The sequence below is a fragment of the Sus scrofa genome, chromosome 15, assembly GCF_054392235.1.
Source record: "Sus scrofa isolate SSC_HxYL_T2T_F1_AM1 chromosome 15, Sscrofa_HxYL_maternal_Yorkshire_Landrace_v2.0, whole genome shotgun sequence".
NCBI lineage: Eukaryota > Metazoa > Chordata > Mammalia > Artiodactyla > Suidae > Sus > Sus scrofa.
In genome coordinates, this window is record NC_139397.1 from 68,541,777 (window position 1) to 68,557,466 (window position 15,690).

The 15,690-nt window shown below is 41.7% G+C and overlaps 1 protein-coding gene across 1 annotated transcript in view; it reads left to right on the forward strand.

Moving 5' to 3' along the window:
- Window positions 1-10,859: 10,859 nt before the first annotated feature.
- PPP2CB (protein phosphatase 2 catalytic subunit beta) overlaps window positions 10,860-15,690 on the forward strand; it is a 29,109-nt gene continuing 24,278 nt past the window's right edge. Inside the window, exon 1 of the mRNA NM_001444823.1 lies at window positions 10,860-11,007. Within this exon, the coding sequence (NP_001431752.1) occupies window positions 10,906-11,007 (102 nt within the window). The 5' untranslated portion in view covers window positions 10,860-10,905. The remainder of the gene's footprint in view (window positions 11,008-15,690) is intronic.

Consider the following 15,690-nt stretch of genomic DNA (forward strand, 5'->3'; position numbering starts at 1 on the left):
TTGTCTTTTTGTTTTGTTTAGGGTTTCCTTTGCTGTGCAGAAACTTTTAAGTTTAATTAAGTCCCACTTGTTTATTTTTGTTTTTACTGTCATTACTCTAAGAGGTAGATCTGAGAAAATGTTGCTGTCATTTATGTCAGAGAGTGTTTGGCCTATGTTTTGCTCTAAGAGTTTTATAGTATCTGGTCTTATATCTAGGTCTTTAATCCATTTGGAGTTTATTTTTGTGTATGGTGTTAGGGAGTGTTCTAATTTCATTCTTTCACATGTGGCTATCCAGTTTTCCCAGCTCCATTTTTCTTTTTCAGGATGTCTTTGGCTCTTCTGGTCTTTTGTGCTTCTAAACTTTAAAATATTTTGTTTTAGTTCTGTGAAAAATGTCCTTGATAATTTGATAGGGATTGCATTGAATCTGTAGATTGCCTTGGGTAGTATAGTCATTTTAATAATATTGACTCTTCCCATCCAAGGGCATGAGATGTCTTTCCATCTGTTTGTGTCGTCTTTGATTTCTTTCCTCAGTGTCCTATAGTTTTCAGAGTACAGGTCTTTTGTCTCTTTAGGTAAGTTTATTCCTAAGTATTTTATTCTTTTGATGCAATGGTAAATGGGATCATTTCCCTAATTTCTCTTTCTAATCTCTTTTTGTTGGTATATAAAAATACAGTTGATTTCTGTGTATTAATTTTGTATCCTGCAACTTTGCCAAATTCATTGATGACCTCTAACAATTTTCTGGTAGCATCTTTAGGATTTTCTAGGTATTGTGTCATGTCATCTGCAAATAGTGAAATAGTGATAGTTTTACTTCTTCCTTTCAAATTTGGATTCCTTTTATTTCTTTTTCTTCTCTGATCTTTGTGTCATGTCATCTGCAAATAGTGAAGTAGTGATAGTTTTACTTCTTCCTTTCAAATTTGGATTCCTTTTATTTCTTTTTCTTCTCTGATCACCATGGTTAGGACTTCCAAAACTATGTTGAAGAGTAGTGGCAAGAGCAGACATCTTTATCTTGTTCCCGATCTCAGCAAGAATTCTTTCAGTTTTCAACATTGAGAATGATGTTAGCTCTGGGTTTGTCATATATGTCCTTTATTATGTTGACATAGGTTCCCTCTATGCTCACTTTCTGAAGGGTTTTTATCAGAAATAGGTATTGGATTTTGTCAAAGGTTTTTTCTGCATCTGTCACAAGGATCATATGGCTTTATTCTTCAGTTTGTTAATGTGGTGTGTCACACTGATTAGTTTTCAGATATTGAAAAATCCTTGCATCCCTGGGATAAATCCCACTTGATCATAAGGTACAATCCTTTTAATGTATTGTTGGATTTAATTTGCTAATATTTTGTTGAGGATTTTTGCATGTATGTTTATCAGTGAAATTGGCCTGTAAATTTTTTTTGTGTGTGTGTGGTATCTTTGTCTGGTTTTGGTATCAGGTGATGGTGGCCTCCTAGAATGAGTTTGGGAGTATTCCTTCCTCTGCAGTTTTTTGGAATGATAAGTGTTAGCTCTTCTCTAAATGTTTGATAGAATTCACTTGTGAAGCCATCTGGTCCTGGACTTTTGTTTGTTGGAAGTTTTTAAATCACAGTTTCAATTTCAGTACTTGTGATTGGTCTGTTCATCTTTTCTATTTCATCTTGGTTTAGTCTTGAAGATTGTACTTTTCTAAGAATTTGTCCATTTCTTCTAGGTTTTCCATTTTATTGGCATATAGTTGCATGTAGTAGTCTCTTATGATCCTTGGTATTTCTGTGATGTCCATTATAACTTCTACTTTTTCATTCTGATTTTATTGATTTAAGTCCTCTCTTTTTTTTCTGATAAGTCTGACTAAGGGTTTATCAATTTTGTTGATCTTTTCAAAGAACCAGCTTTTAGTTTCATTGATCTTTTCTATGGTTTTCTTCATTTCTATTTCATTATTTTCTGCTCTGATCTTTATGATTTCTTTCCTTCTGCTAACTTTAGGTTTTGTTTGTTCTTCTCTCTCTAGCTGCTTTAGGTGTAAAGTTAGCTTGTTTATTTGAGCTTTTCCTTGTTTCCTGAGGTGGGCTTGTATTGCTATAAACTTCCCTCTTAGAACGGCTTTTGCTGCATCCCATAGGTTTTGGAGTGTCGTATCTTTGTGGTCATTTGCTTCTTGGTATTTTTTAATTTCCTCTTTGATTTCTTCTGTGATCCATTGGTTGTTTATTAGAATGTTGTTTAGTCTCCATGTGTTTGTGTTTTTTGCAGTTTTTTTCTTGTTGTTGATTTCCAGTCATGTAGTGTTGTGGTCAGAAGAGATGCTTGATATGATTTCAGTTTTTTTAAAGTTACCAACGTTTGATTTGTAGACCAGAATGTGATCAATCCTAGAGAATGGTCCACAGGTACTTGAGAAGAATGTGTATTCTGTTGCTTTTGGATGGAATGTCCTATGAATATCTGTTAAGTCCATCTGGTCTAATGCTTCATTTAAAGCCTGTGTTTACTTGTTGATTTTACGTCTGGATGATATGTCCACTGCTGTAAGTGGGTTGTTAAAGTCCCCTGCTATTATTGTGTTATTCTCAACTTCTCCTTTTATGGTTGTTAGCAGTTGACTAATAAGGTGATCCTATGTTGGGTGCATATATATTTACAATTGTTATATCTTCCTCTTGGATTGATCCTTTGATCATTTTGCAATGTCCTTCCTTGTGTCTTAAAATACTTATTTTAAGGTATATTTTTTCTGATATAAGTATTGATACTCCAGCTTTGATTCCCATTTGCATGGAATATTTTCTTCCATCCTCTCACTTTCAATTTGTATGTGTCCCTAGAAGTGAGTTGGATATCTTGATGACAGCAAATATGTGGATCTTGTTTTTGCATCCATTCAGCCAGTCTATACCTTTTGGTTGGGGCATTTTGTCCATTTACATTTAAGGTAATTATTGATATGTATTTTTTTTGTATTTTTTTTTCCTTTTCTAGGGCTGGACACATAGCATATGGAGGTTCCCAGGCTAGGGGAATAATGGGAGCTGCAGCTGCCAGCCTACACCAGGGCCACAGCTATGGGGGATCCGAGCCACGTCTGCAACCTACGCCACAGCTCATGGCAACGCTGGATCCTTAGCCTGCTGAGCAAGGCCACATCAAACCCACAACCTCATGGTTCCTAGTCAGATTTTGTTAACCACTGAGCTATGATGGGAACTCTGATGTGTATGTTCTTATTGCCATTTTATTAACTGTTTTGGATTTGTTTTTGTTGCTCTTTTTTCTTCCCTTCTTCTCTTTTTCTCTCCTCTTGTGGTTTGATGACTATCTTTAGTGTTGTATTTGAGTTGATTTTTCTTCTTTGCGTATATATCAATTGAGGATTTTTGGTTTGCAGTTACCCTGAAGTTTTGATATAGGAGTTTTAAGTTGTTGGTCTCTTAATTGCAAGTGCATCTCCAGTGTTGTGCATTCGTATCCTCCTCTTCTTACAATTTCTGATTTTGGTAGCGTATTTGTGTGTGGATGATTTCCTACCTTTACTATACATATGCCTTTACTGGTGAGCCTTGTCATTTGTGGTATTTTTGTTTCTAGTTGTGGCCTTTTCTTTGCTGCCTAGAGAAGTTCCTTTAGTATTTGTTGTAAGGCTGGTTTAGTGTTGCTTAATTCTCTCAACTTTTGCTTATCTGTGGGGTCTTCAAATCTGAATGAGAGCCTTGCTGGGTAAAGTAATCTTGGTTGGAGGTTTTTTCCTTTCATCACTTTAAGTATATCATGCCACTCCCTTCTGGCCTGCAGAGTTTCTGCTGAAAAATCTGCCGATAACCTTATCAGGTTCCCTTGTATGTTATTTGTTTCTTTTCCCTAGCTGCTTTCAAGATTTTCTCTTTGTCTTTAATTTTGGTCAGTTTGATTAATATGTGTCTCAGGGTATTCCTCCTTGGGTTTATTTTATATGGTACTCGTTGTGCTTCCTGGATTTGAGTGAGTGGTTCCTTTCCCATGTGAGGGAAGTTTTCGGCTATTATCTCTTGGAATATTTTTTCTGTCCCCTTCTCTCTCTCTTCTCCTTCTGGCACCCCTGTAATATGGATGTTGGTGTGTTTAATGTTGTCCCAGAGTTCTCTGAGACTCTCTTCATTTCTTTTCAATCTTTTTTCTCTTTTCTGTTCCACATCAATGATTTCCACCAGTTTGTCCTCCACCTCCTTATTCGTTCTTCTGCTTCCTGTATTTTGATGTTGTTTGCTTCTAATGAATTTTTTATTTCAGTTACCGTATTTTGCACCTCTGCTTGCTCAAGTTTTAAATCGTATTTCTTTGCTCAGTGTTTGCTGTAAATTATCAATCTTCGCCCCTAGTTTATTTCCAGTGTCTTGCATCATCTTCATCATCATCAGTCTAAAGCCTTTTTCCTGGAGGCTGATAATCTCCAGATGACTTAGCTGTTTTTCTGGGATTTTTTCTTGCCCTTGTCTGAGTTATAGTTCTCTGCCTATTCATTTTTACAGGTTTTTGGAGTGGCCTCCTTTTTACAGACAATAGAGTTGTAGCCTCTCTTACTTCTGATGTATGCCCCCCTTGTGCCTGAAGTTGGTATGGGGGCTTGATGTAGGTTTCCTGATGGGAGGGACTGGTGCCTGCTCACTGGTAGGCAGGCTGACTCCTCTCCCTCTGGTGGGTGGGGCTTTGTCTCTGGGTGAGATTAGAGGCACTGCACCTGGGGGGGTCCTCTTTAGGCAGCCTGTTTACTGATGGGTGGGGCTGCTATCCCACCTGGATTATTGTTTGGCCTGGGGCTTCTCGGTGCTGATGGGTGGGGCCAGGTTTTCCCAAAATGGCCATCTCTAGAGGAACAAGTGCCAGGAATATTCCCAAGAGCTTTGCCTCCAATGTCCTTCCCCCACAATGAGCCACAGTCACCCCCTGTTTTCCCAGGAGATCCTCCAAGAACTGCAGTCAGGTCCGACCCAGAGCCTTTGCTTTGCCCTGGGACCCAGTGCACATAAAATCTGTGTGCTTCTTTCAAGGATGGAGCCTCTATTTCTCCCAGTCCCATGGAGCTCCTGTGCACAAGCCCCACTGGCCTTCAATGCCAAATGCTCCAGGGGCTCTTTCTCCCAATGCCAGATCCCTGACATGGGGGCCTGACATGGGGCTCAGAACTTTCACTCCCACAGGTGAGTCTCTGTGATACAGTTACTTTCCAGTCTGTGGGCTTCCCACCCAGCAGGTATGGGGTTGCTTATATCATGTAATCGTCCCTCCTACCTGTTGATGTGGTCTCCTCTTTGTCTTCTGGAGTAAGACATCTTTTTGAAAGTTTCCAGTCCATTTGGTTGAAGGTGGTTCAGCATTTGGTTGTAATTTTGTTGTTTTCCTGAGAGAAGGTGAGCTCCAGTCCTTCTATTCAGCCATCTTAATCCTGTCTGTTTTTATCTTTCTTCTTAACCATCTGTAACACATTGACTTAGCCTCTTCCTTCTTTCCTAGTGGCTACAAAATGCCTCTTCCATTTCCAGCAGTGAGTTCCAGGTAAGAGTATTTGAGTTTACATCCTTTAACAAGCTATCCTGCAATTCCCTGGTGGCACAGTGGGTTAAGGATCTGGCATTGTCACTGCTGTGGTGCAGGTTTGATCCCTGGCCCAAACTGGGGTGGCTGACAAGATTTCCCATGGAGCTTCACTTAGCTACTTCTCCCCATCTCTTTTGCCAGATTCATACCTAATAGTTACTCTAGGTACTTTCCAGGCTGGGCATTTTTCACTGCAAACAGAATTGTTACAGGATGTCCAGTGGATATTGGCCTGACAACTAGAAATTTCTGCTATATTAATGTTGGCTCAAATGAAAAATATGGTTTCAAAATCAAAATGAAAGCATAGATACAGTTGTAAATTTTGAGAAAACAAAGCAGATTATCAAGGCTTTCCCTAATGTGGACCCATCCTAAATACTGAAGATAATCCTTTTAGGACTCCTGGTTCTCCTCTATCCTTATGGCTGCTGCTACTTTCTTCAGATTTCCTCAACACATACTCAGCACCTTCTCTGCAATGCCTTGTACTCCGTTCTCAGTGTTACAAATATAATATACACGTGGATCATGTGGTCGAGAATCTTATAGTCTAATAGGAAAGAAAAAATTCATACAAGAACTGACATGACTTAGGAAGTATATGGAATGAAAAAAAGACTGACCCAAAGATATGACCTTTTAAAGTTCAGAGCAATGAATTGCACTGGTATTGTTAAGAAAAAGGACTCCATGTAGAAACATCATTCTGACACATGTCATTAAAGGTCGAGGCAGGTTTACACATGCACAGAGGAGGAAGAAAAGTACTTCATGTGGATGAAAAGCATGAATGAAGACGAAGAGCCAAGAAAAATGTGGAGCAAGTGAGAGAACAGTAACTGAAAAGCCACTGCCAGAAGTTGTTATTATGAGGCAGTAAAGTGGCTCTTAGCATTCAGGTGGCTGAAGCTGATTCTCCAGTGGTTATTTTTGAAAGTATACCAGGTTTCAGAAGAGGAATCTTTGCCGCACACCTGAAACTAACAGAACATTGTAAATCAACTATTTCAATAAAAACTTTAAAAAGAGAGAGAGAGTTAGAGGCTCTGCTGTGACTGAGAAATCAGTACCTGAGCTGTGTCAGTCCTGAAAATATTGTGGATCTCAGCTTTTTAAAAAACTTTTGGTGGAGATTATTTTGAAAACCTATCACACAGAGAGAAAAGTATCAACATGAATGTACAAATTTATAACTATTTAAAACAGGACTCTCACTTTCAGGAGCTCTAAGAGAACTGCCTCTTCCAGTCCTTTTTTTTTTTTTCCTTTTGGCTGCACCTGCAACACGGAGAAGTTCCCAGGCCAGGGATCGAACCCATGCCACCGCAGCAACCATGCCAGATCTTTAAACTGCTGCACCACAGGAGAACTCAAAACTGTCTGCTCCAAAACAACTATACCCAGGACAGGAGATGTTTTTCGAGGCTTCCATAGTCTTGCAAAGATAAGATAGGTCTCCACAGATTAAAAAAAAAACAAAAAAAAGTGTGAATTTAACCCTGAATAAGGAGACCTGAGGCTGGAGTGGAAAGAACCTGGGGCTTGAGCCATCTGAAGGGTTGAGAAGACTGGATGCTTTCCCTGCTGCAGACCGCTAAGGTCATATAACATTAACCATGAGAGTGGAAGTCATACTCAGGTGTTAATCCATGCTCCACCAGTTACTGTGAGATGTGAACACATTTTTAAATCTTTATGGGTCTGTTTCCTCATCTGTAAAATGGTGGGTAATAATGGCACCTGTGTCATAAGATTATTGAAGGATTAAATACATTTAAAACACTTAGACCTACTGTATAGCACAGGGAACCGTATCCTATCTCTTGTGACAGAACATGATGGAATATGAGAAAAAGTATGTCGGGAGACACGTTTCTACAATACTTTCTTAACCTTTTTGCTGAAAATTACATCTTGTCCTGCTTTACTTTACCCCATATTCCTGCTTGAAAAACAGTCACAGTGCTGGCAAATGAGTTAAGCTTAAGAACAAAGACCTAAAGGCATAAGTTATTCATATGGTCAGCTGAATGAGGACACAATGTGTTGGTCTAGGCATGCCGGACCTGCGCAGATAGGCACACCATTTGCACAGCATATGTCCTCTAAAGAACAAGAGGAAAATGAACCTCATGGCCCCAAGGGGTTTATGAGGGGTTGTTAACAGGATATGCATTAGCAAGGAGAACCAAGGTGCAAACCTAGGTAGCTGGGTTGCTGCAGATAGGCACACTGTCTGCAGAAGCACAATGGTGATTCTCTAGATGCTATGCATAGATAGTTGATGCCAAGCTTCGTCAATGCTAATGATTGTTAAATGCCTAAAGGTCAGAATAAAAGCTTAACCAGCTACAGGCTATGTGACTTTTAAAATGGTAAAAAACTATATCCTGCACCTACAACCCCCTCATCACTTGATGTAAGCCTAAAGAGCACAATAAAAGCAGTGTGGTTTCTTGAGGCAGCACTCTTGGTCCCTGAGACCTTGAGTCCCCTGGTTCCCACCTTTAATTAAGGTAAATGTCTCTGTGTCTTTTTTTTTTTTTTTTTTTTTTTTTTGTCTTTTGTCTTTTGTCTTTTTGTCATTGTTGTTGTTGTTGTTGCTATTTCTTGGGCCGCTCCCGCGGCATATGGAGGTTCCCAGGCTAGGGGTTGAATCGGAACTGTAGCTGCCAGCCTACGCCAGAGCCACAGCAACACGGGATCCGAGCCGCGTCTGCAACCTACACCACAGCTCACGGCAACGCCGGATCGTTAACCCACTGAGCAAGGGCAGGGACCGAACCCACAACCTCATGGTTCCTAGTCGGATTCGTTAACCACTGCGCCACGACGGGAACTCCACTGTGTCTTGTTTTACGTTAACTTTCTCTTAAGTTTCACAGCACCCGTTCTTCAGCCCTCACCTACCCTCAGCTGCTGAGCTGGTCTCAGCAAAAGTATATATATATATGACTGGGTCACTTTGCTGTACAGCAGAAAATGACACAACATTATAAATCAACTATAATTTAATAAAAAAAAAGAAATATTTAAGAAAAAACACTTAGGAGTTCCCATTGTGGCTCAGAGGGTTACAAACTTGATGTAGCCTCTGTGAGGATGTGGGTTCAATCCCTGGCCTCACTCAGTGGATTAAGGATCTGGTGTTGCTGTGGCTGTGGCCTAGGGTTCCGATTCGACCCCTCACCTGGGAACTTCCATATGCCGCAGGTGCGGCCATTAAAAAACAAACGACAAAAAAAAAAAAAAAAAAAAAAAACACTTAGACAGGAAGCACTCAGAAAACACTCTTATTTGCTCTATAGCATAACTTGACTAAACTTTTCAGAACCACTATTCTCACAAACACCTCCCTACTCTCAAGTCTAAAAACATTCTCTCATGTTAATTCCAAATACATCTGCTTCTATGTCGAGGGACACCCACCCCCAACACTATCCATAGTTCCCATTTCTTCTCAAGACATATTTTCTATTCTCAATCCATCTTCTCTGGGAACTTTGAAAATATGTTCTTACTCTCATTTTCATTCTGAACTTACCAGGTGTAGCTGAAACAGCCTCCTTTCAACCTTTGTAGACTAGCCTCCTCAGAGACTGCAAATCTATTGCAATCTTACAGATACCCCTCCTATTCTGTACGTATTGTTTTACCACCTTTTCATGTTCTGTCTTGCAGTTGGTTTGCTGCTGTTTACAAGACACTTGAGAACAGGAGCTCTTCCAGCCTTATTTTCCACCATAGGACCTATTTCGGTTATTAGGAGTATTTGTAGCTTTCCAAAGAGACCATGGTCTTGCACACATTTGTTCTCCGCCACTTTCCAAAAAAAAAACCCAAAATCCTGAGAACTCCTTTCCTCTTTTCCAGGGAACTCCAAAGTGTTGCTTAGGGAGAAGGTTCAAAATTCAGTTGAAATGCCACCTCTCTCAGGGTTTCCCTAGTGGTCCAGTGGTTAAGACTCGGCCCTTTCGCTGATGCTGCTGGGGTTTAGTCTCTGGTCTGAGAACTGAGACCCCGCAGCAAACCACTGCAAAAGGAAAAGAAAAAAAATGCCACCCTTCTAAAGTTTTCTGTAGCTATTGCCTAGGAGGGATAAGGCAAGAAACAGAGGAACATGGCTCCCAAACTCTACTGTTGGATAAGCACTTGTAGAATTTAATCATGATAACCTGAAAAGGGCTTATTGCCCCCTTTTAACAGATGATGAACTTGAGGCTGGGGGAGCTTTGGTGATTGTCCAAGGACCTGGCTGGGAGGCTAGCAATGCCAAGAGGGAGCTGGAGGGAGTTCTTGCCTTCAGATACAAGAGGCTGCCTCCCATTTGGGTTCAGTGGCAATAATCTGCAACTATAATATAGGAAGTCAACTTGGTAAGCATTAGCTGTTCAAGAGATCTGGCAGTTAGCAGTTGCTCATTAAGTATCTGTTGCATGAACAAATCATGAGAATTCAGTAAACACTGCAGTCAACTCCGTGGAGGATGAGGGAGCTGGGACACTGATTGGTAAAACACAGAGCTGTCATCTCATCTTTCTGATGCTGAAAGGGGGGATTCGAGATGTCAGTGCCTCACAGCTAGTTCATAACAGAGGTAAGACTAGAAAGAATTTATTTTTTTTCTCAACAAATGTTGACCACCTGCTATGGGAGAGTGATAGATTCTGAGGAGACAATGTTGTCAAGGAGGGGGACAAGCTTTCCAATCCCCTCTACAGAACGCTAAAATAAAAAGAAGAAAAAAAGGGGAAAAAAAGCACTGCAGGAAACTATAGTGGGTACAAACGCGTAAAATTATGTAAAGAAAGAACTGGGAGAGCTTGGTCGATAAAGTGCAAGATGGAAGGGAAAGGGACCGTTTCTCCGCCGAGCCACACGGGGGCGCTGTACCCCTCCTCGAGTCCCGGGCTCCGGCGGCACCGCCTGCTAACCTTTTCCCGGCGGAAATGCCCGGGCGATGACGGAAACCCAGAGGGAGGGGAAAGAAAGAGCGAGAGAGAAGGGGCAAGGGAATCCAGAGCAGCGGGCGGGCGGGAGGCGGCGGCGGCGGCAAGTGGCCATAATCCGGCGGGAGCTGCGCGGAAGTCCCGCACCTCCCCGCGCCCTCCAGTGACGCCCAGGGCGCGCGGCCCGGCGGGCCAGGGCGGGCGGGGGTCTCCCGAAGGCCGCGCGCCAGGAGCCGCCCGCGGGGCTCGGGCGGGGCGCGGGGTCCGGGGCCGCGCTCCCCCACTCCTTCCTCTCCCACTGGGAGCTGGCGGCGGCGGGCGAGGGGAGCGGCGCGAGGGGCGAGGGCGGGCGGGGAGGGGGGCGGGAGACGGCGGGGGAGGGGCTCGGGTCGCCATGGACGACAAGGCGTTCACCAAGGAGCTGGACCAGTGGGTCGAGCAGCTGAACGAGTGTAAACAGCTTAATGAGAACCAAGTGCGGACCCTATGCGAAAAGGTAAGAGAGAAAATTGGCGAGATGCGGCCGGCGTGCGACAGGCTGGGTGGGGGCTGGGACCTATCCTCTCCCCTCTCCCTCCTCTCCCCTCCCCCCTCCTTCCCCTCCCCCTTTCTCCTCCCCCCCCCTCCCCTCCCCACCTCTTCTCCTGGCCTGCTTGTCCCTTGTCCGGCGCGTCCGTCTGGGACCTGCGGGGCTGCGTCTCCCACTCGGGCAGCCTCCCCCGGGAGGAGCCGGGCTGTTCCTGGACCCCCTGGAGACCCAGCACCCGGCTGGGGTTGGAAGCTCCCAGTCCTGGCCTAAGGGGTCCGGGGTAGGTGGGCGGGGGCAACGTGGCACCCGGAATCCACTCCTGGAGTGATTGGGGCGCCGACTGTTTTCTGGGTTTTGCTGACACTCCAGTATTTCCGTGCGGACTAGCAATCCGCGCTTTAGCTGGCTGGCAGGGTAATCTAGGCAATCTCGTAGTTGAAAATGAACCTGGACGTTGTGAATCTCAAGGCCCTTGATATAATAAACGTAGCCGTTTTCTCAGGTGACTCGGTCCTTCAGAAATCATCGAGTTGAAATGTATCAAGCATTTGTTTATAGAGAGGTGGGTGTGATGGCGGACTGTGATTTTTAAAATAGAAGTTGACTTTGGTTGAGACAGATGGTGACTGGTCTTCTTCAATTGAGAAGCTCTCTGGAAGCAAAAATGTTGATTTTCAGAAACAGGACGGCTAGTCTTAAGTTTGGCAACACTGCTTGCATGAAATGATCAATGGGTACGTGTTTTACGTGCAGGGTAACACTTTTCAGAAAGTTATTTCTATTACATATTTAAGTTGTTTTTTTCCAAAAAGTAGTAAAATATGCAGGCAATTAACTGTTTACAGTCGCTGTTGATTGTGTGATTTTAGGCCACTTTCTGAGTCCTATATTCGTTGTTTTCTTAACCTCGAATTATTTCAGATTTTACAGTTTATTTTTCTCATTCCACCTTTTTTTTGGCCTAAATAATATTAATACATTTTTATGTAAAAAGGTTCAATATGAAGGAGTAACAAAGTTATTTATTCTTTAATGCTTTTGATTGGTTTGTATTTTTAAGCCATGACCCATAAGACTTTCTTGATCATTGTGTTTGTAAGCCGGGATGCCTCCGAAAAGCATTGAAGAAGGAAAGATTTTGTCAATGTTGTTTATAGCACACCCTTAAAATTAAGCATCTTAGGAATGGAGGAGTAATAGCTGTTTTGTTGTTGTTGTTTTCCTTTTTATGGCCGCATCCAAGCATATAGAAGTTCCCTGGGCCAGGGGTTAAATCTAAACTGTAGCTGTGGAGTTAAATCCTTTAACACATTGAGTGGGCCAGAGATCAAACCTGGACCTCTGCAAAGACCTGAGCTGCTGCTGTCAGATTCTTAACCCACTGCACCATTGTGGGAACTCCCAAGAATAGTGTTTTTAGTTACATGTATTGTTGCTTAGGGTCTACATACATATGTAACTTTTTAGAATTGAGGTATAGTTAATTTACAATGTTGTGTTAGTTTCAGGTATACAGCAGTCACTCAGTTACACACATATATGTGTATTCTTTTTCAGATTTTTTTTCCATTATAGGCTATTACAAAAATATTGAATAAAGTTCCCTGAGCTGTACAGCACATTTTTGTTTTTACCTGTTTTATATATAGTCGTGTGTTTGTGTGCTCATCCCAAACTCCTAACTTACCTCTTCACCCCCTTCCCCCGCTATCCTCTTTAGTAACTATAAGTTTGTTTTCTGTATCTGTGAGTCTGTTAAATAACTATTTGTTAACACAGGAGTGTATTTCTGTAAATAGAACTGCCAAGCAAATGGTATTTTTGTTTCCCTGAAACAGGCTGTTTACTTACCACTTCAAGTTCCACATTCAGTTTTCTTGTGTGATAACCTGTAATTTCATGTCTTAGAATTTACATTTTAATTCACGCTCTCTTAGGCTCCAGTGTCAGGTGAAACATTCAGTTCTGAAATTAGCTGAGTCAGTTCACCTCACTGTGAACAGTAGATAAAGACTTGAAGTTATGGACAAAGTTGGCAGTTGAATCAGTTTTTCCCTTTAATTCTCTAATAAATTTAAGATGTCTTCTGGAGAAGAATATTCTACCCCTCAACCACACTTGAATCCTAATCACTTGAGGAAGCTTTCTGTGTTTGTCCAGAGAGATTATTTTAACTTTAGCTCCTGAATTGAACTACCAATCCCTAGGACCTTTGAGATATATCTAACCTTATGTCTTACTTTTTTTCTTTGAATATTTGTACTTGCCCACTAAGCATGAATTTTTAAGTGAAAATTCCCAGTCATTTGTCTTGGTCCTCCACCACCTTGATGGATTGCCAGTGGACTGGAGAAGTGTGACGGTGGCAGCCCCTTGGCAACTGTGGCGAATCTCTGTGGTACATGTATTCTGTCTTCTCCCTTAGTCTAGAGTTCCATTTTATATCCCTACTTCTGCCCTCCTTTTTCCTGCCAAGTGCAGCGTTTGTTAATAATGAACTCTAGTAGCCAGCCAAGTTCAAATCCTAGCTCTGCAACTTAATAGCTGCCAGTCTTTTGGCACCTCTGACTCCTACCTGTAAGACAGACAGAAGCACAAAGTAATTTTGTGAAGTAACTGTCTTTCTCACTTGGTCTACTTAATATTTGCTCTACCCTTCCAGGTCAAGAATGATAGGCATGTAGAAAGAATATAAGAAAAAATTAAAGGTCATACTTAATTACAAATATCTTTTTAATTCTTTGTGACTAGATTTTAGGGGTTTTTTAATATGATTTTGTGGAATCTATTAGCAATATTATTGTATAGAAAGTTAACATCGTATGGTGGTGATTTCTCCCTCAAAATTAAATTCCTTTTTTTTTTCTTTTGTCCATGCCCTTGGCACGTGGAAATTCCCACTCCAGGGGTCAAACTTGAGCCACAGCAGTGACCCAAGCTGCTGCAGTGACAACACCATATCCTTAATCAGCTGCACCACAGGAGAATTCATCTTTTTTCTTTTTTCTTTTTTTTTTTCTTTTTTGGCCACCCCTTGGCATATGGAATTCCGGGGCCAGAGATCAGATCTGAGCCTTAGTCGAGATCTACACGGCATCTGTGGCAACGCTTGATCCTAAACTCAGTGAGCTGGGCAAGGGATGGAACCTACGTTCTAACCCTCCCAAGACACCACCAATCCCCTTGCACCACAGCAGGAATGCCTTCATTTATTTTTTCAAACAGCTCTTTACTGAGTGTTTATTATGTTCTGGAGATACAGCAGTGAACGGAACAAAAGTTATCTCAGAAGCTAACTCAGAGAAGTCAGCTGAAATTGAGACCAGAATGGTACTGGGGAAAAAAAAGCCTTATTTTTAGGTAGTGGCAAAAGTAAAACCCATTCTAATGCCAGTTGGAGAATAACTACCAAAAATATGGGTTTGAGTAGCATTTTATGTTTGGTCATCTAGGTGAATTTCTGTCTAGAGAAAAAATGTTTGCATAAGATGGTTAAGACATGCCTTCCAAGAAGACTACTAGCTCTGAATGAATTTAAGTTAGCAGTCCAGCTTTTGAAGCTGATTGTGCACTTGACACCTCTTCTGTGCGTAGAGAGATTATATCTGCGATTTGTTCCTGCAACAGCAGTGTGCACAGTAATTTAGAAAGGTGGTGTGCCCGGAGAGCCGGGTTGGCACCGAACGGGACATTTGGTGACCAGAACTATATTTAATTCTTGGTAGAGTCTCAGGAAGAGAAGTTTTTTGACTCAACGTGATAAACTTTTATACTGAAGAATTGGTTATGATATGTAGAAAGGAAAATTGAGCCTATTTGTGTGCTAGCAGATCTTTATTCTGATGATTAAAAAGTGCCTAATTAGAAAAATTTTGAGCGCAGGGATCGAACCCGCAACCTCATGGTTCCTAGTCGGATTCGTTAACCACTGCGCCACGACAGGAACTCCCTCATATAGATTTTTAAGTTGAGATATAATTTACATACATAAAAGTCACCCTGTAAAGTGTACAATTCAGTGGTTTTGGTATATTCATAAAGTTTTGCAACTATTGCCACCATATAATTCCAGAACATCTCCATCACCCTGTGCCCATCAGCAGTCACTCCTCATTCTCCCCATCCTCTGGCAGTCACTGATGTATTTTCTGTCTCTGTGGATTTGCCTCTTCTAGTAGACATTTTATATAAATGGAATTACTGCGTAATCTTTTATGTCTGACTAAAGATTCATCTATGTTATAGCATGTACCAGTAATTCATTCCTTTACCTGGCTGAGTAAAATTCCCTTATATGAATATACCATTGTGGTTGTTTTTATAACTAAGCTATTGCCATCTGGAATTTGTTTTGAAGTTTAAAAAGTTATTTTTTAGATTGAAAAAGTAATACATACTTGTTTTTTTAATATGTGGGCACCTCAGAATTTCCCACTGTGGGAATCCCACAGGATCAGTGGTGTCTCTGAAGCAACAGGGACTCAGGTTCCATCCCCAGCCAGGTGCAGTGGTTTAAAGGATCTGGTGTTGTTGCAGCTGCTGCTCAAATTCAGTCCCTGGCCCAGGAACGTCCATGTTCTGTGGGTGCAGCCAAAAATGTCAATTTTCATTCATGGAAGAACCTTATAACTATAGGACAGGCCACGCTAC